Genomic DNA, 20,672 nt, shown 5'->3' with positions numbered 1-20,672 from the left:
GGTAACAAGGATAGCACGTCAGATGCAGCCTACATGGATTTTAGCAAGGCTTTTGACAAGGTCCCACATGGCAGACTGGCCAGAAAAGTAAAAGCCCATGGGATCCAAGGAAAAGTTGCAAGTTGGATCCAGAATTGGCTAAGCGGCAGGAAGCATAGAATCACAGAATGGTTACAGCACGGATGGAGGCCATTCGGCCCATTGAGTCAGTGCCGGCTCTCTGCAAGAGCAGTTCAGCTAGTCCCACTCCCCCGTCCTATCCCCGTGGCCCTGCAAATTTTTTCCCTTCAAGTACTTATCCAATTCCCTTTTGAAAGCCATGATTGAATCTGCCTCCATCACCCCCTCAGGCAGTGCATTCCAGATCATAACCACTTGCTGTGTAAAAAAGTTTTTCCTCACGTCGACTTTAGTTCTTTTGAAGCAAAGGGTAATAGTCGACGGGTTCTGCAGGGCTCAGTACTAGATCCATTGCTTTTTGTAGTATATATTAATGATTTAGACTTAAATGTAGGGGGCATGATTAAGAAGTTTGCAGATGATACAAAAGTTTGCCATGTGGTTGATAGTGAGGAGGAAAGCTGTAGATTGCAGGAAGATATCAATGGACTGGTCAGGCGGGCAGAAAAATGGCAAATGGAATTAAATCCAGAGAAGTGTGAGGTAATGCATTTGGGGAGGGCAAACAAGGCAAGGGAATACACAATAAATGGTAGGATATTGAGAAGTGTAGAGGGACAGAGGGACCTTGGAGTGCATGTCCACAGATCCCTGAAGGTAGCAGGTTGGGTAGATAAGGTGGTTAAGAAGGCATACAGGATACTTTCCTTTATTAGCCGAGGCACAGAATATAAGAGCAGGGAGGTTATGCCAGAACCGTATAAAACATTAGTTAGGACACAGCTAGAGTACTGCATAGAGTTCTGGTCACCACGTTACAGGAAGGATTTGATTGCACGAGAGAGAACAGAGGAGATTTATGAGGACGTTGCCAGGACTGGAGAATTCTAGCTATGAGGAAAGATTGGATAGGCTGGGGTTGTTTTCTTTAGAACAGAGGAGGCTGAGGGGTGATTTAATTGAGGTGTATAAAATTATGAGGGGCCTAGATAGAATGGATAGGAAGGACCTATTTCCCTTAGCAGAGAGGTCAATAACCAGGGAGCATAGATTTAAAGTAATTGGTAGAAGGATTAGAGGGGAGTTAAGGAGAAAGTTTTTCACCCAGAGGGTGGGGGTCTGGAACTCACTGCCTGAAAGGGTGGTAGAGGCAGAAACCCTCTTCGCATTTATAAAGTACTTGCACATGCAGTTGAAGTGCTGCAATCTACAAGACTACGGACCAAGAGCTGGAAAGTGGGATGGCTTTTTTTCTGCCGGCACAGGCACGATGGGTCAAATGGCCTCCTTTTGTGTTGCAAATTTTTATGATTCTAGCTTTCTATTGTCAGCAAACTTGGATACATTACACTCAGCCCCTTCATCTAAATCATTAATATAGATTGTAAATCTAAGTCATTAATATAGATTGTAAGCAGCTGAGGCCCAAGCACAGATCCTTACGGCACCCCTCTAGTTACAGCCTGCCAACTTGAAACTGACCCGTTTATTCCTATCCTCCGTTTTCTGTCCGTTAACCAATCCTCCATCCACGCTAATATATTAACCCCAACCAAATGAGCCCTTATCATGTCTAACAACCTTTTATGTGGCACCTTATCGAATGCCTTTTGAAAATCCAAATATATTACATCCCAGTTTCCCTTTATCTGCTATACTCTGCTAGTTACATCCTCAAAAACTAACAGATTTGTCAAATATGATTTCCCTTTCATAAAACCATGTTGACTCTGCCTAATCATATCATGATTTTCTAAGTGACCTGTTACCACGTCCTTAAATAATGGATTCCAGCATTTTCCCGACGACTGATGTCTGGCCTGTAGTTCCCTGTTTTCTCTCTCCCTCCTTTCTTGAATAGCGATGTTACATTTGCTACCTTCCAATCCACTGGGACTGTTCTAGAATCCAGGGAATTTTGGAAGATCACAACTAATGCATCCACTATCTCCACAGTCACCTCTTTTAGAACCCTAGGATGTAGGCCACGAGGTCCAGGGGATTTATCTGCATTTAGTCTCATTAATTTCTCCAGTATTTTTTTTTACTAATATTAATTACTTTAAGTTCCTTACTCATTAGACCCTTAGCGGATCCTCACTATTTCTGGTATGTTTTTTGTGTCTTCTATGGTGAAGACAGATACAAAATATTTGTTTAGTGTCTCTGTCATTTCCTTATTCCCCATTATAATTTCTCCTATCTCAGCCTCTAAGGGACCCATGTTTACTTTCTCTACTCTCTTCCTTTTTACATACTTGGACAAGCTCTTACAATCTGTTTTTATATTTCTTGCTATTCTATTTTCTCCCTCTATCAGTTCTTTGGTCATCCTTTGCTGGTTTCTGAAACTCTCCCAATCCTCAGGCTTACTATTTTTCTTGGCAACATTATAAGCCTCTTCTTTTAAGCTAATACTATCCTTAACTTCTTTAGTTAGCCACAAATGGATCATTTTCCCCTAGAGTTTTTATTTCTCAATGGATTTATATTGATTGAGAATTATGAAATATTTCTTTAAATGTTCGCCATTGCTTATCTACCGTCATATCTTTTAATCTAATTTCCCAATCTACCTTAGCCAACTCGCCCCTCATACCTATGTAATTGGCTTTGTTTAAGTTTAAGACTCTAGTTTCGGACTTAAGTACGTCACTCTCGAGCTCAATGTAAAATTCTATCATATTATGATCACTCTACTCCAGAGGATCCCTTACTGTGAGATGGGCAATAAACACTGGCCTTGCCAGCGATCCCCACATCCAGTGAATGAATATTTTAAAAAAATGATTAACCCTGTCTCATTACACAAGACAAGACAAGATCTAAAATAGCCTGTTCCCTGATTGGTTCCACGACGAATTGTTCTAGGAAACTATCTCAAATGCATTCCATGAGCTCATCCTCCAAACTACTTTTGCCAATTTGATTTGCCCAGTCTATATGAAGATTAAAGTCCCCCATGATTATTGCATTACCTTTGTTAGGTAGAACTAGAGGGCACAGTCACAGGGGTCGGCCATTTAAGACTGAGATGAGAAGGAATTTCTTCACTCAGAGGGTTGTGAATCTTTGGAATTCTCTACTCCAGAGGGCTGTGGATGCTCAGTCATTGGGTATATTCAAGACTGAGACAGATAGATTTTTGGACTCTAGGGGAATCAAGGGATATGGGGATTGGGCAAGAAAGTGGAGTTGAGGTTGAAGATCAGCCATGATCTGATTGAATGGCGGAGCAGGCTCGAGGGGCCGTATGGCCTACTCCTGCTCCTATTTCTTATGTTACAAGCTCCTCTTATTTCTTGGTTAATACTCTGTCTAACAGTATAACTACTGTTAGGAGGCCTATAAACTACCCCCACTAGTGTTTTCTGCCCCTTGTTATTTCTTATCTCCACCCATACTACTTCTACTTCCTGATCTTCCAAGCCAAGATCCTCTCTGACTACTGTCCTTATGTCATTCTTTATTATCAGGGCTAACCCTCCCCTCACCTTTTACATTTTGTCTGTCTTTTCGAAAAGTTAAGTACCCTTGAATATTTAGTTCCCAACCTTGGCCACCTTGCAACCACGTCTCAGTAATGGCTACGAGGTCAAACCCATTTATCTCTATTTGTGCCATTAATTCGTCTATCTTGTTATGAATGCTTCGTCCATTCAGATAAAGCACCTTTAATTTTAACTTTTTACTATTTTTCCCTGATTTGAATTTATTCACTGATGCACAATTACCGTTAAATACTCTGTTTATCTTTACCCAAATTGCTACACTGGCCTTGACTTTTCTCTTTAGATTTATAAATTTCCCCTCACCTGAACCCTCCCCCTGCCTTTTTAGTTTAAAGCTCTATCTACAGCCTTAGTTATTCGATTCGTCAGGACACTGATCCCAGCCTGTTTTAAGTAGACCGGGAATGCAGTGCTTCTGGGAATGCAGATTAGATTCAGACGACGTGTCTGCCAAGATTGGTGCTTCCTGCATACCACATCACCCACCTGGATGCTAAGACATTCCAGGAAACATTCATGCTCAATATAGTGGAAAAACCACATTCATGTGAGCTCAGCAGGGGTCCACTGGCATCACTGGCAAGGCCAGCATTCATTGCCCATCCCTAACTGCGCTCGAGAAGGTGGCGGTGAGCCGCCTTCTTGATAACTGAAATGGCCTAGCAGGCCATTCAGAGGACAGCTAAGAATCAATCACTTTGCTGTGGGTCTGGAGTCACATATAGGCCAGACTGGGTAAGGATGGCAGGTTTCCTTCCTTAAAAGGACATTAGTAGATGAGTTTTTACGATAATCCGCTAGTTTCACGGTCACCATCATTGATACTAGCTTTTTATTCCAGATTTTTTGTTTTAATTAACTGCATTTAAATTCCCCAGCTGCCGTGGCGGGATTTGAACTCATGTCTCCGGAATATTAGTTCAGGCCTCATGGATTACTAGTCCAGTAACATAACCACTATGCTACCGTATCTGTTTGACTGGTCAATCACTGCCAAGGAAAGCTGGAGGCAGGTCAGAGATTTGGCTTCCTATTCAGCTAAGAACAGAGTCTGTTGAAATCTGGAAAGGAAGCAAGGCACAGAGTTTGGCACCTCCTTTCTTTGGTTTGGTGCTGACTAGTTTCAGAGAAATTGCTAGCCTACTAACAGGGATAGTGTGCATACTGATAATGCTTCTCATAAAATAGAAACTATGAAATAAATCAAAATTCACTGCAAATGTTATTCTGTTCGTTCCCAGCAGGTTGGTTTACAATTGCCTTACTAGAATATTCGGCAATTCAGTGTCTGGGAAAATAGGAGAAATGCATGTGGGAGATTACAATATCTAGCCGACACAACAAGGGATTTCGTTGTAACAATCCCCAGGTCATGCTATTGTATGACTAAATATAGGCCAGTAACGGTAAACTCCGGATCACAGGGAACATGGGATCTGCTTATTGGACTTCCCAGGGTCGCTGAACCCGAGAAAATATCTTGTGTAAATCCAAAATCTGTAATAAGTACCATATCACATCTGAGAAGTGACTCAAAAGCATTTCATGGAGCAAGGAATTATTTTAAATTAAAGGGGTCTCAGTCCAATATCTAATCTGAAGGATGGTACCTCCAGCAATTCAGCACTCCTTCAGGACTGCAGTGAAGTTTCAGCCTAGATTATGACCTGTGATCTGGAGTGGGACTTAGCCCACACCGTTCAAACTGAGACTGAGTGTTTTCCACTGTCCTGCACTTTTCTCAGCTACTTTTGCCATTCCGTCAGCCCAGCATCAATTAAACACGACTTGTCTTCTGCAAGGACTTTTGCCCTGCCAGGAGCGCAGATCCCCCGAATCCTGGGGGCTGTGTACAGTCTGAGCAGATGCTAGTCCTGAGACAAATTTAATCTACCAATTAACTGCTCATTTTGTTTTCATTGAGTAATCCAGGTGAATTGCCAAAGTCCATTGTGTAACATAGATTGTAAGAGGAAAATGAAGAGTCACAGTTTTAAGGCCCTGGGAAAGTGTGAGTTAGAGTAGAAGACGGTGCAATGAGTCTTGATTTCAACACAGCAAGAAGGCAGGGAGTAGGATGCAATATTTGCAGCTTAAGAGAAACAGGAGAGGACCGTTTAAAGGAGCAGCACCATAATATTGATAAATTAGGGTCAAGAAAGGTTGTAATGGTGCGAGAAATTGGAGGCTCGGGAGGGGTCACCCAGTCAAACTGCAGGACGACTTGTACTCACCTGCACGGTTTAAAGTGGAAGCGCACTGACTGTTGGGCGGGCAGCCGAGGATCCGCAGGCACACACAGTATAGGCAGCTATCATCTGTGTGCTCCTGTAAGCCCGTTTCCTCTGTAGCGTCAACTGAAGGAGCACCTTCTGATGCTTTCAACATTGCCTCTGTGAAACTGATCTGCGGCCGGAGCTCTTGGTAGGGACTCCGAGAACAAGGGGATGATGTTGAGTCTAAAGGAACGAAGCAGAACTCAATTAGGCATCCCACGGTCAAACTCTACTGCAATGTCCAAGGTGAGATGCATTTACTCTAAAACCCTGCTGCATTCTTCAAGGGTAAGTGACACTCATTCTCAAACCTGTTGCACTCTCCACAGGTGTTCTATTAGGAGCGATTATTCCTGCCAATTTTCCCGTCACTCCTCCTGACATGTTGGGGCACAATTCCCCAGTGTCAATGGTCCTCTAACACCTCTCCCCAAATGGTCAATCTTCATGAAGGAGCTTACACAGAGGGTGTTGGCAGGCTGTTTGACTGTGTGGGACATCACAGCCATGCCCAATCCCGTTCTCAGTTGATGCCCACAGTGTCATTTTGCAGCAGGAATAACTGGGTAAAGATCAGGAGCAGGTACTTGGTTGATATTTTTCACTCTAGCCCAGGGACCACAAGGTCAATTGTGGCGCCCCTACTGGTACCCTGGCCGAGATCAGTTCACTCCAAAGTCACTTCCTCCAATCAACAAACTTCTCGCCTGAAGGTGATAACTTCTGCCAGACAGAGTTCCACAGAATATGGCAGCCCTCCAGTACCTCACCCAAGCGGCCATTCTTTGTGAGACAGAAAGCGTTGGCATGCTATTCAACTGTGGACAGTATCATAGCAGAGTTGAATCCTGCCCTCACTGGATTTCCATGCATCTGCCTGCGCATTTTAGTAAAAGTCGCGGGACGGTTAGCAGGACTGGCCAGGTATTTGCACTCACCTGCATCGGCTGATCCTTGCCCTTGGAACGAGTAGTCCTCTTCAGGCGGGCTACATTTCTGCTGGAAGTATGGAGTCTCTTTTACCTGGGGGATAAGTGCAAGATGGAACTGTTAATCGTACAGCTTCACTTTAAGAATGTACACTACCAGACCATGGCTTAGGCTGCAAACTACTAGTCAGATTTACTAAACAGCATATAGATAAATGAATAGTAGGTTTACAGTAATTGGGGACTTCACTATTCTCCTTAGAATGTAGGAAACAACAAAGGCACCTCTTCTGTGCTAACATTCAACATAATATTGAGTGGCCAAACAAGGTCCCCAATTAGTCATTTATGGGGCCTCTGTCTTGCACTTATCATTGACGGCTACAGAACAACTACTGACTTGGTGGAAGTGAACCTCAGATACACCATTCAAAATCCTATGAAGATATACTTCAAAAAATTAAATTCAAAAAGCATCCCTCAAACACATTAGCCACTTACCAGATTCAAAGTGGAATTTGCCCATTCAAGTACAGTTGCCAATTAAACAGCCTCAAGAAAACTTGTCTTTGAATTGAATGATTTGACCCCCATATGAAAAGCAGATCGCTCTTTCCACAATGATAGACACACAAATAGTAAAACGGTACTCAAAAGAAGAGTGGAGCTGAATAGGCACTAAGAAGGAGATGATCTTATGGAGACAAGAGGACATGGCTGAGGTACTAAATGAGTACTTTGTATCTGTCTTCACTAGAGAAAAGGATGCTGCCAATGTGAAAGTATGAAGGAGAAGGTAGCAGAGAAATTGCATCGAATAAAAATAGATGAAGAGGAGATACTTAAAAGGATGGCAGCGCTTAAAGTAGAAAAGTCACCCGGTCCAGATGAGATGCATCCTAGATTGCTGAAGGTAGTATGGATGGAAATTGCAAAGGCTCTAACCACAATCTTCCAATCCTCTTTAGATATGGGTGTAGTGCCAGAAGACTGCAAATGTTACACCCCTGTTCATAAAAGGGGAGAGGGATAAATCCGGCGACTACACACCAGTCAGCCTAATGTCGGTGGTGGGCAAACTTTTAGAGACACCAATCTGGGATAAAATTAATTGGCACTTGGAAAAATATGGGTTAATAAATGAAAGCCAGCACAGATTTGTTAAAGACAATTTGTGTTTGAATAACGTGATCGAGTTCTTTGATGAAGTAACGGAGAGCGTTGGTGAGAGTAGTGCGGTTGATGTAGTGTATATGGACCTTCAAAAGGCATTTGATAAAGTACCACATGATAGAATTGTTAACAAAATTGAAACCCATGGGATTAAAGAGGCAGCGGCTGTGTGGACAAGAAATTGACTAACGGACAAGAAGCAGAGAGTAGTGGTGAACGAACGTTCTTCAGACGGGAGGGAAGTGTGCAGTGGTATCCCATAGGGATCGATGTTGGGGCCACTATTCTTTTTGATATATTAATATACGTGGTCTTGGGTGTACATGGCATAATTTCAAAGTCAGCAGAGGACATGAAACTCGGAATTACGGTAAACAGGGAGAAGGATAGTGACAGACTTCAGGAGAACAGACAGATCGATGAAATGGGCAGACACATGGCAGATGAAATTTTAATGCAGAGAATCATAGAAAAGGTTACAGCATGGAAGGAGGCCATTCGGCCCATTGAGTCCACGCCAGCTCTATGCAAGAGCAATCCAGCTAGTCCCACTCCCCCATCCTATCCCCATCGCCCTGCAAATTTTTTTCTTTCAAATACTTATCCAGTTCTCTTTTGAAGGCCATGATTGAATCTGTCTCCACCACCCCCTCGGGCAGTGCATTTCAGATCCTAACCATTCGCTGTATAAAAAAGATTTTCCTCATGTCACCTGAAGTGTGAATTGATTCATTTTGGTAGGAAGAATGAGGAGGGACACTATAAATGAAATAGTACAATTTTAAAAGGTGGTGCAGGAACAGAGAGAACTGGGATGTACGTACACAAGTTTTTGAAGGTGGCAGGACAAGTTGAGAAGCCTATTAACGTGGCATACGGGATCCTTGGCTTTATAAATAGAGTGCAAAAGCCAGGAAGTTATGCTAAACATAAGAACATAAGAACATAAGAACATAAGAAATTGGAGCAGGAGTAGGCCAATCGGCCCCTCGAGCCTGCTCCGCCATTTAATAAGATCATGGCTGATCTGATCCCAACCACAAATCTAAAGAACACAAGAAGTCGGAGCAGGACCCGGCCACATAGCCCCTGGGCCCTCTCCGCCACCCACAGGGCATTGACCGATCCGAACTCAGCTTCATGTCCAATTTCCTGCCCGCTCCCCATAACCCCTAATTCCCTTTACTTCGAGGAAACTGTCTATTTCTGTTTTAAATTTATCTAATGATGTAGCTTCCACAGCTTCCTGGGGCAGCATATTCCACAGACCTACCACCCTCTGAGTGAAGAAGTTTCTCCTCATCTCAGTTTTGAAAGAGCAGCCCCTTATTCTAAGATTATGCCCCCTAGTTCTAGTTTCACCCATCTTTGGGAACATCCTTACTGCATCCACCCGATCAAGACCCCTCACAATCTTATATGTTTCAATAAGATCGCCTCTCATTCTTCTGAACTCCAATGAGTAGAGTCCCAATCTACTCAACCTCTCCTCATATGTGCGCCCCCTCATCCCCGGGATTAACCGAGTGAACCTTCTTTGTACTGCCTCGAGAGCAAGTATGTCTTTTCTTAAGTATGGAGACCAAAACTGTATGCAGTATTCCAGGTGCGGTCTCACCAATACCTTATATAACTGCAGCAATACCTCCCTGTTTTTATATTCTATCCCCCTAGCAATAAAAGCCAACATTCCGTTGGCTTTCTTGATCACCTGCTGCACCTGCATACCAACTTTTTGATTTTCTTGCACTAGGACCCCCAGATCCCTTTGTACTGCAGTACTTTCCAGTCTCTCGCCATTAAGAAAATAACTTGCTCTCTGATTTTTCCTGCCAAAGTGCATAACCTCACATTTTCCAATATTATATTGCATCTGCCAAATCTCCGCCCACTCACCCAGCCTGTCTATATCCCCTTACAGGTTTTTTATGTCCTCCTCACTCTCTACTTTCCCTCCCATCTTTGTATCATCTGCAAATTTTGATATGTTGCACTCGGTCCCCTCCTCCAAATCGTTAATATAGATTGTAAAGAGTTGGGGACCCAGCACCGACCCCTGTGGAACACCACTGGTTACTGGTTGCCAGTCCGAAAATGAACCATTTATCCCAACTCTCTGCTTCCTGTTTGATAACCAATCCTCCACCCATGCCAGAATATTACCCCCAATCCCGTGATTTTTTATCTTAAGTAATAATCTTTCATGTGGCACCTTGTCGAATGCCTTCTGGAAGTCTAAATACACTACGTCCACTGGTTCCCCTTTATCCACCCTATACGTTATATCCTCGAAGAACTCAAGCAAATTTGTCAGACATGACTTCCCCTTCATGAAGCCATGCTGACTTTGTCCTATTAAATTATGCTTATCTAAATGTTCCGTTACTGTCTCCTTAATAATCGACTCCAAAATTTTACCCACCACAGATGTTAAGCTAACTGGCCTATAATTTCCAGCCTTCTGCCTACTACCCTTTTTAAATAACGGTGTTACATTAGCAGTTTTCCAATCTGCCGGGACCTCTCCTGAGTCCAGGGAATTTTGGAAAACTATCACCAAAGCATCCACAATCCCTACTGCCACTTCCCTCAAGACCCTAGGATGGAAGCCATCAGGTCCAGGGGATTTATCCGCCTTGAGTCCCATTATTTTACTGAGTACCATCTCCTGAGTGATTTTAATCGTATTTAGCTCCTCCCCCCCGAGAGTCCCCTGTTTGTCCAGTGTTGGGATATTCTTAGTGTCCTCTACTGTAAAGACTGAAACAAAATATTTGTTCAGCATTTTTGCCATCTCCATGTTTCCCACCATTAATTTCCCGGTCTCATCCTCTAAGGGACCTATGTTTGCCTTAGCCACCCTTTTTCTTTTTATATAACTATAGAAACTCTTGCTATCTGTTTTTATATTTTTTGCTAATTTCTTTTCATAATCTAACTTCCCTTTCTTAATCAATCCTTTAGTTACTTTTTGCTGTCTTTTGAAGAATTCCCAATCTTCTATCCTCCCACTAAGTTTGGCTACCTTATATGTCCTTGTTTTTAGTCGGATACTATCCTTGATTTCTTTACTTAGCCACGGGTGGCTGTCATTTCTTTTACACCCTTTTTTCCTCAGTGGAATATATTTATTTTGAAAGTTGTAAAATAACTCCCTAAATGAACACCACTGCTCATGTACCGTCTTACCCTTTAATCTATTTTCCCAGTCCACTTTAATCAATTCCGCTCTCATACCATCATAGTCTCCTTTATTCAAGCTCAGTACGCTTGTTTGAGAATCAACCTTCTCACCCTCTAATTGGATATGGAATTCAACCATGTTGTGGTCGCTCGTTCCAAGGGGATCCTTAACTAGGACATTATTAATTAATCCTGACTCATTACACAGGACCAGGTCCAAGGTTGCCTGCCCCCTTGTAGGATCAGTTACATACTGCTCAAGAAATCCATCCCTGATGCACTCAATGAACTCGTCCTCAAGGCTGCTCTGCCCAATTTGATTTGTCCAGTTAATATGATAATTAAAATCCCCCATAATTATGGCTGTTCCCTTATTACATGCCCCGACTATCTCCTGATTAATACTTCTTCCAGCAGAGTTGCAACTATTAGGAGGCCTATATACTACGCCCACTAATGTTTTTTTCCCTTATTATTCCTTATCTCCACCCAAACTGTTTCATTATCTTGATGCTTTGTCCCAATATCATTTCTCTGTATTACAGTGATTCCTTCCTTTATTAACATAGCCACCCCACCTCCCCTTCCTTCCTGCCTGTCCTTCCTGATTGTTAAATACCCTGGCATATTTAATTCCCAGTCGTTGTCACCCTGCAGCCATGTTTCTGTAATGGCCACAAGATCATACCCATACGTAGTTATTTGTGCCGTTAACTCGTCCATTTTATTACGAATGCTACGTGCATTCAGATAAAGAACTTTCAAATCTGTTTTGTGACGCTTAGTTCCTGCTTTTTCCTTTTTTAACACTTTACCTATTACTCCATACCTTCTGTCCCTTCCTGTTACGCTTTCCTCTCTCTCCCTGCTCAGGTTCCCAACCCCCTGCCACTTTAGTTTAAACCCTCCCCAACAGCACTAGCAAACACTCCTCCTAGGACAGCGGTCCCGGCCCTGCCCAGGTGCAGACCGTCCGGTTTGTACTGGTCCCACCTCCCCCAGAACCGTTTCCAGTGTCCCAGGAATTTGAATCCTTTATAAAACACTGGTTAGGCCCCAGCTGGAGCAGTGTGTCCAATTCTGGGCACCACACTTTAGGAAGGATGTCAAGGCCTTGGAAGGGGTGCAGAGACACCTCCCCACCCACAAACAATGACACATACACACCTCCCAAACAATGACAGACATGCATTAATGGGGTTCACGGAACAACCTTCTGTGGGTTGCACGCTACCTTGGTCCCAGACATTAAGGGCAGCATTCTGGCTGATGGTGCCAACCCTCCACTACTCCTACCTGGAACAACTCGTTGATGTCGCTGGGCAGTGCTAGGCCTATGTAATCGTCTGTGCTGCCATAGGTGGCATTGGAGACCATGGAGCGTACGGAGGAAGAGCGCTGAAGTGTTGTATGATTAATTGGACTTAATAAATCCTCTTTGTCCAGTGAGGCGAAGCTCAGGGCTTTGATGAACCTGATCGAGAAGATAAACAGATATCAGAGCATCAAGTTGTAAGCAGTCTCTGGTGACCAACCGATAGCATACACAACCACAGGAATATCCAAAGTGTCAACCACTCTGTGTTCCAGTAATTTCTGTTTGACTTCATTAGAGTTTATTTTCCCTTCTCCTCTCTTGAAGGTGTCGACTATTGCTGGGTCATAGTTCCACCGGAACTGGCTGTCCTTCGATACCTCACCACAGTAAGTGTTTGTAGGCCACTTGACCAAGGGGGTATCACAGCAGTGCACGTTTCTGTCCTCACCCCAACGTCCACAATTCAGCAGGGGTCACTAGTTAGGAGTCAGGAGCAGAAAACTTATCCTAACTTCTCCCTAGCTGGCTGAAGTACACAGAGATCAACTGCAACTCCCTAGTTGCCTCAGCTGTGATCAATCTAATTCAGCAAAGGAATAAATGTTTGCACCTAATTCACACTAAATCCCATTCACCCATCACCCCGTCCACACTGACCTATATTGGCTCCCAATCCCCAGAAAGTCTCAAATTTAAAATTCTCATCCTCGTGTTTAAATCCATTCATGGACTCACCCCTCTCTATCTATAACGTATCCAGCCTTACAATCCTCCTTAAACTCTGCATTCCTCCAACTCCAGCCTTATGTACCCCCCATTCCTTTCTCCCCCACCATTGGTGACTGTGCTTTAAGCCGTCTAAGCCCTGCACTCTGCAATTCCCTCTCTGCCTCCCTTTCCTCCTTTATTACAAAGAATGCACAGCACAGAAACAGGCCATTTGGCCCAACATGTTCATGCAGGTGTTTACACTCCACGTGAGCCTCCTCCCACCCTATCAAGTGTCCTTCTATTCCTTTCTCCCTCATGTGTTTATCTAGCTTCCCCTTAAATATATCTATTCTAGTCACCTCAACTACTCCTTGTGGTAGCGAGTTCCACATTCATACCACTCTCTGGGTGAAGAAGTTTCTCCTGAATTCCCTATTGGATTTGTTAGTGACTATCTTATATTTATGGCCCCTAGTTCTGATCTCCCCCGCAAGTGGGCACATCTTCTCTACCTCGACCCGATCAAACCCTTTCATAATCTTAAAGACCTCTATCAGGTCACCCCTCAGTTTTCTCTTTCCTAGAGAAAAGAGCCCCAGCCTGTTCAATCTTTCCTGATAAGTATAATCTCTCATTTCTGGGACCATCCTAGTAAATCTTTTTTGCACCTTCTCCAGTGCCCCATATCCTTTCTATAGTGTGGAGACCAGAACTGTTCGTAGTACTCCAAGTGTGGTCTAAACAAGGTTCTGTCTGCTTTTCAATTCTATCCCTCTAGAAATGAACCCCAGTGCTTGGTTTTCCAATTTATTACTTTGGTCTTAGTCTTACTCATGTCCTTTTCAATCTTTATCTTAAACCATATTATGTTGTGATCACTATTGCCTAGATGTTCCCTTATGCTTCATTCTCTTATCTGTTCTGGTTCATTTCCCATTACTAGATCCAGCAGTGCTTCCTCTCTTGTTGGGCGATTTACATACTGGGTGAGAAATGAGCCCTGCACACATTGTAAAAACTCCATTCCCTGTAGCCCTTTATCTATCTCTTCTTGTCAGTTTATTGAGGGTAGTTAAAATCCAACGATTATTATTCTATGCCCTTTACTCATTTCACATATTTGCTTAAAATATTTCTTCCTCTTCCTCCTTTCCATTATTAGGTGCTCTGTAGTACACCCCTATTAGCCTGATCGATCCCTTCTTATAAAATCATAGAATGGTTGCAGCACAGAAGGAAGCCATTCAGTCCTTCAAGCCAGTGCCAGCTCTTTGTAAGAGCAATCCAGTTAGTCCCATTCCACTGCTCTTTCCCCGTAGCCCTGCAAATATTTTCCCTTCAAGTATTTATCCAATTCCTTTTTGAAAGCCACAATTGAATCTGCTTCCACCGCCCTTTCAGGCAGTGCGTTCCAGATCATAACTACGTACTGCGTAAAAAAGTTTATCCTCATGTTGCCTTTGGCTCTTTTGCCAATCACCTTAAATCTGTGTACTCTGGTTCTTGACTTTTCCGCCAATGGGGACAGTTTCTCTTTATTTACTTTATCTAAACCCTTCATGATTTTGAACACCTCTATCAAATCTCCTCTTAACCTTCTCTGTTCTAAGGAGAACCACCCCAGCTTCTCCAGTCTATCCATGTAACTGAAGTCCCTCATCCCTGGAACCATTCTAATAAATCTTTTCTATATCCTCTCTAAGGTCTTCACATCCTTCCTAAAGTGCAGTGCCTAGAATTAAGACACAATACTCCAGTTGTGGCTGAACCAATGTTTGATAAAGGTTCAACATAAAGGTTCCTTGCTTTTGTACTTAATGCATCTATTTATAAAGCCCAAGATCCCGTATGCTTTCGCTTTCTCGACCTGCCCTGCCACCTTCAAAGATTTATGCACAAAAACCCCAGGTCTCTCTGTTCCTGCACTCTCTTTAGAATTGTACCATTTAGTTTATATTGTCTCTCCACAGTCTTCCTGCCAAAATGCATCACTTCGCACTGCTCTGCATTAAATTTCGTCTGCGATGTGTCCGCCCATTCACCAGCCTGTCTCTGTCCTCTTGAAGTCTATCACTATCCTCCTCACTGTTCACTACACTTCCAAGTTTTGTGTCATCTGCAAATTTTGAAATTGTGCCCCGTACACCCAAGTCCAAGTCATCAATATATGTCAAAAAAATTCACTGGACCTAGGTCCGACCCCTGGGGAACACCACTGTATACCTTCCTCCAGTCCGAAAAACAACCGTTCACCACAACTCTGTTTCCTGTCACTTAGCCAATTTTGTATCCACGCTGCCACTGCCCCTTTTATTCCATGAACTTCAATTTTGCTGACAAGCCTATTAAGTGGCACTTTATCAAACGCCTTTTGAATGTCCATTTACACATTATCAACTGCATTGCCCTCATCAATCCTCTCATTACCTTCTCGGTGTCAGCCTCGAATCCAGGCTGCCCGTCTTCATGGTAATCGTGTCTGTAAACAGCACATCCTTTGCTGGGGATGCCAGGGCCTCAGAGTGTGACAGTGACGAGTGCATCCTCTGCTGCTGTAATCGCTTCAGCGTGGCGTACCCGAAAGCATCACGCGGGCTCGTGTAGCTGAAGTTGTAGTCAGTCAGGCTCTTTATGGTAGTGACTGAAGGTGCTTTGAGTGACTGCGCCCTTCGGGGGAGCGTGTGCGAAGATCCCGGGGGCACCAGTAACACGGAGTTTGACTTGGACAGGGGTAGGTGGTTGGACTGGGGTGTGAGGGACATGTTTGTCTTCACTGTTCGCGCGCTGACTATTGTGTTCAGGCTGCCGCAGTCTGTATCGGCGTTGGCAGGATCCAGGCGGACGGTTTCACCAGATGGACTAGAGCTGACGGAACTCATAGAGCTAATGCCGCTCGTTGTGGTGTCTGTGTTAAAGCTCTGGCTACGACTTTTGAACTGCGTACCAGTTGTGCCGTCCCCCATCGACCTCTCCTTGATTATCTGCTCCCGATGATTATCCCCCAACAGTGTCTTTGGGCGCTTCAGTTCAGACTCGGAGATGCTCTGTGAGCTTCCTCCGTTGCCTTGATCCCTGCTCCCGACGAACGAGGTCTCCAAGCTCAAGGTGTGGCTCTTGTGCATTCGGCTGCCATTGAAGACACTGGTGAATACCTCACTGTGCAGATACTCGGTGCTGTTGGCCGGCTCAGTGACTGCCCGGATGCGCCGCTGGACCTGCTTCCTGTCTGCTGCTGCCTTTGCGGACTTGGACTCGCTGCTACTGCGCAGTTTCTTGCTGGGCAGCGAGGTCAGATTGTTGAAGAAGCGCCGGGTGACGAATTTGGAAGAGCTGAGGATGCTCAGAGGGCTTCGATCCTTATCCTTGGCCGATTTGGGCCTCTCTAGCAAAGGCTGGTCTCCCTCCTCAGTGATATCCAGGAAGAAGGTGCTAGTTGTGCTGCTCCCATATCGATCATCTTCCATTATAAACATGCCTGAAACACAAAGCAGCCCACAGTTAGCATTTGTCCATTAACTCGTATTGATTATGTGAAGAGCTCTATGGTCTCCGGTCCAATTGAGATGACAGGGTTGAAACAAGCCAAACTACAGAACGGCTACCTCTTGGGAGAATTGACTAGTGCAGCCATCTAGAGAATGGATCTTTTATCACTAAGGCCTGGGCTCCAACTAATATTGTCATAAAGGCTAGAGGAAGGGTTGCTCTCTACCATTTGTAATGGTCCCTATGTGCTATCTAAATTGAACCCCTGTTGGCAACATACCATGGCACAAAACTGCCTGTAATTTGACACTAAATTGATCATCTTCCTAACAGAGACCACAAGGACGGCTGGTGAGAGAAAAGAAAATCTTAATCCTAGTGCACTAGGGGAAGCTACTCTGAGGGAGCTTTACTATGTATCTAACCTGTGCTTTACCTGCCCTGGGAGTGGGATCGATGGGACTGTGTAGAGGGAGCTTCACTCTGCATCTAACCCATGAAGTACCTCACCTGGGAGAGTTTGATGGGACCATACTGGTACCAATATTTCAGTTAAGGAGATAAGAGATGGATCTCCATATTGAAGGCCATTACACTTTAATATTGCACAGTAAGTTTTTTGTATAATGCTCTTAATTCATCACCTCTCAATAGTCCCGCCACCAGTGACAGACCTGTACCCACCAGTAGTTCACCCTTGTGATATACAGCTCAAAACACACTTTCCACACACAACCCCAGGTTTGAGACACAAACTGATAATTGCGCTGCTATTTTGCACACTGCATCTAAATTGTATTGTACCTGCCCTGGGAGTGTTTATCTAACCAGTGCTGTATCTGACTAATGTAGTTGAATTTTTTGAGGTCACTGACTAAGTGGACAGGGGATTGTCCATGGGTGTTGTCTATAAGCACTTCCAGAAGGCATTTGATAAGGTTCCGCACAAGAAATTATTGGCAAAAATGAGAGCACATGGAATTGGAGGTAACCTGAGGACATGGGCTGAAAATTGGTTGGCAGGTAGGAGACAGAGTAGGGATAATGGGAATGTACTCTGATTGGCAGAATGTGACAAGTGGTGTTCCCCAGGGATCTGTTCAGGGGCCTCAGCTTTTCACCCTACATATTAGTGACTTGGATGAAGGAATAGAGGGTTGTACATCCAAGTTTGTAGATAACAAGTTAGGAGGAACAGTAAATAGTGTAGACGGAAGCTGAAAGTTACAAAGGGACAATGATTAAGTGAGTCGGCAAAACTGCGGCAGATGGAGTTCAATGTGGGCAAGTGTGAGGTCATCCACTTTGGATCCAAGAAAGACAAATCGGAATATTTTCTAAATGGTGACGCACTAAAAATTGTACAGCAAAGGGATTTGGGTGCCCAGGTACACAAATCACTAAAAGTTACTGCACAGGTACAAAATGTAATCAAAAAGGCTAATGGAAAGTTACCCTTTATCTGAAGAGGGTTGGACACAAAGGAGAGAAGTTATGCTTCATTTGTACAGAGCCTTGGTCAGACCCCATCTGAAGTACTGTGTTCAGTTTGGGCACCACACATCAGGATGGATATATTGGCACTAGAGGGGTTGCAGCACAGATTTATCAAAATGATACCTGGGTTAAAAGGGTTAAATTGTGAGGACAGGTTGCAAAAACTTGGCTTGTATTGCCTTGAGTTTAGAAGATTGAGGAGTGATCTAATTGTGGTATTTAAAATGATAAAAGGATACAGAGAAACTATTTCCTCTGTTGGGGGAAATCGAGTACAAGGGCATACAATTTTAAAATTATAGCTAGGCCATTCAGGAGTGAAATCAGGAAGCACTTTTTCACCCAAAGGGTAGTGGAAATCTGGAACCCCCCCCCCCCACCCACCAACCAAAAGGCTGTGAATGTTGGGGGTCAATTGAAATTTTCATGACTGAGATCCATAGCTTTTTATTAGGTAAGGGTTTCAAGGGTAATGGATCTGAGGTACAGATCAGCCGTGATCTAATTCAATAGCAGAACACGCTTGAGGGGCTGAATGGCCTACTCCTGTTCCTATGTACCTGCCTTGGGAGAGTTTGATGGGACAGTGTACAGGGAGCTTTACTCTGCATCTAACCCGTGCTGTACCTGACCTGGGACTGCTCGCAGCTGACTGTGGGTCTCAGGGGTGGAGAGACGTTCCATTCCCCAGCGCTGACATCCCTCACCTTGATGAAAACAAAACGAATCGACAAAGATGCAAAATTCAGAAATTGTAAAGGACAGTGTTCTAACATCACAGGACAGACTCAGGTGGTGAAGGCCCTTCAGCCCATTTGACCTCATAGTTCCATAATGGAAACTGGTGGCACAGAGAGAAAGGTTTTTCTGCATTGAGGGAAAACCCTAAAGCTGCTTTGATATTGGTTTCATGATGTGCTGCTTCCCCCACCGTTCCCCATCTGCTGGTCTTGTGCAGCCACGGGACATTCCCAAAGTTAACTTGCCAGTCGCTGGGGTCAGCACCCAGGAACCTGTTATTTTTAAATTGAAACTACATGATGAAGGCCACAATCCCACTCTCTCCAGGAATGCTGCACCATGGAGTGATGGGATGTAGGTCTGGGTCTGGGTCTGTGATTCACCCACAAAGCTACTGATTTCAATATCACTGCAGGCATTTTCCAAGTGATGGCCAGGTACTTCTGTACAGAGAGAGAGAAAAATGAAGGATCAATAGTTGTATTTAACATGAGTCCTTTCACTTCCTGTGAAGAAGCTGAAATAATCCTGTCTCCTAATAGGACATCCTTACTTCCTTTTTATAGCAAGAAAAGGAAAACAGCAGTGGATCCCAGCTCAATTCCAACATTCCGCAGCCAAACAGTGTATGGAGACACAAGGAGCAGCTGACTTGCCGACTTTTGTTAACCCGTGGAAATAATCCTTACTTGCTGGATTGGCAGCTCCTGCCTCCCTTAGCTGCTGGGTCTCCCGAGCCCTGGGAAACCCGGCACACAGCCGTTAAATTCAAATAGCTCCCAAAATCGGAGGAACACAGATTACTCTGACTTCCCCAAACGCGCCACTATAAAACCGAAAGTAGGCGGGTTCCACATATTTATCAATTTAATGCCACCCACTCCTCCCACCTGACTTATTGGGGCGGGGGGGGGGGGGGGTTAAAACCCCCCCCAAAATGTCACACAACTACACCAATATAAAAACAGCCGAAGTGTGTGTGTGTGTGTGTCGCACAATGGTCTGATTTGCAATAATTCATTCAGGAGACTTGTTTCCAACTTCATTCCCAGGTGTAAAGCTGGGCTCAAAGCTCTGAAATCTATTGTAATCATCTATCTACTCAGAGGATAAGAGAAACAGCAACTGCTGAAAATATGAAATAGAAATAGGAGACTTGAGACGCTATAAACACACAGCAGGTCAGGCAGCATCTGAAAGAGAGAAACAGGCTAATGGTCGGAGTGGGGGGGGTGTCTTCAGCAAACCTCCTGAGGAAAGATCCCACCTCAAACCCAAGCTTTCTTCGGACTAACCTGCGGTGTATTTCCAGAATTTTCTGTTTGTATTTCAGATTTGAAGATTTTCTCTCAGGTGTAACTAAAATCCTAACAATGTCTTGATGCTGTGAACAGATGTCTGAAATCAGCTATCTGGGAAGGAGCTGCAGCAAAGGAGCCATTCCTATTTCTGACGGTTATCGACAAGGTGACGATATTTTCAGTGTGATTTGTCCTGTGAATTTTTAACCTGAAGTCCATCTCCAGGACTCTGGGTCTGGGTCTGCCCAGCGTAGGCCAGTAGATTTGACCCGTGGTTTAGGCTGAGTTAGCTGATCCCAGCTGGGGACATGTCAATTAACCTCAGTGCCCATCGGGTTAAGAGGAGAAAATCAATCAGGGCTCCTACCCCTGACATGACCAGTGCTGGAAAGTGCACTGTTGACGCTGGGAGAGCGCAGTACTGA

General features: G+C 44.2%; 1 protein-coding gene across 3 annotated transcripts in view; it reads right to left on the bottom strand.

Moving 5' to 3' along the window:
* The window catches only part of rictora (RPTOR independent companion of MTOR, complex 2 a), a 302,106-nt gene that overhangs the window by 10,822 nt on the left and 270,612 nt on the right, over positions 1-20,672 (bottom strand). For 2 of the 3 annotated variants that reach the window (XM_067982377.1, XM_067982378.1), the window contains exons 31-35: positions 18,838-18,912; positions 15,650-16,697; positions 12,490-12,667; positions 6,847-6,931; positions 5,867-6,091 (exon numbers count right to left, since the gene is read on the bottom strand). In XM_067982377.1, the coding sequence (XP_067838478.1) occupies positions 5,867-6,091; positions 6,847-6,931; positions 12,490-12,667; positions 15,650-16,697; positions 18,838-18,912 (1,611 nt within the window). The remainder of the gene's footprint in view (positions 1-5,866; positions 6,092-6,846; positions 6,932-12,489; positions 12,668-15,649; positions 16,698-18,837; positions 18,913-20,672) is intronic. The other variant, XM_067982379.1, reaches the window with a different exon arrangement.

The sequence above is a fragment of the Heptranchias perlo genome, chromosome 4 (assembly GCF_035084215.1).
Source record: "Heptranchias perlo isolate sHepPer1 chromosome 4, sHepPer1.hap1, whole genome shotgun sequence".
In the NCBI taxonomy this organism is placed as follows: domain Eukaryota; kingdom Metazoa; phylum Chordata; class Chondrichthyes; order Hexanchiformes; family Hexanchidae; genus Heptranchias; species Heptranchias perlo.
The sequence above is the reverse complement of the archived record's forward strand: the minus strand, read 5'-3'. Positions and strand labels throughout refer to the sequence as shown.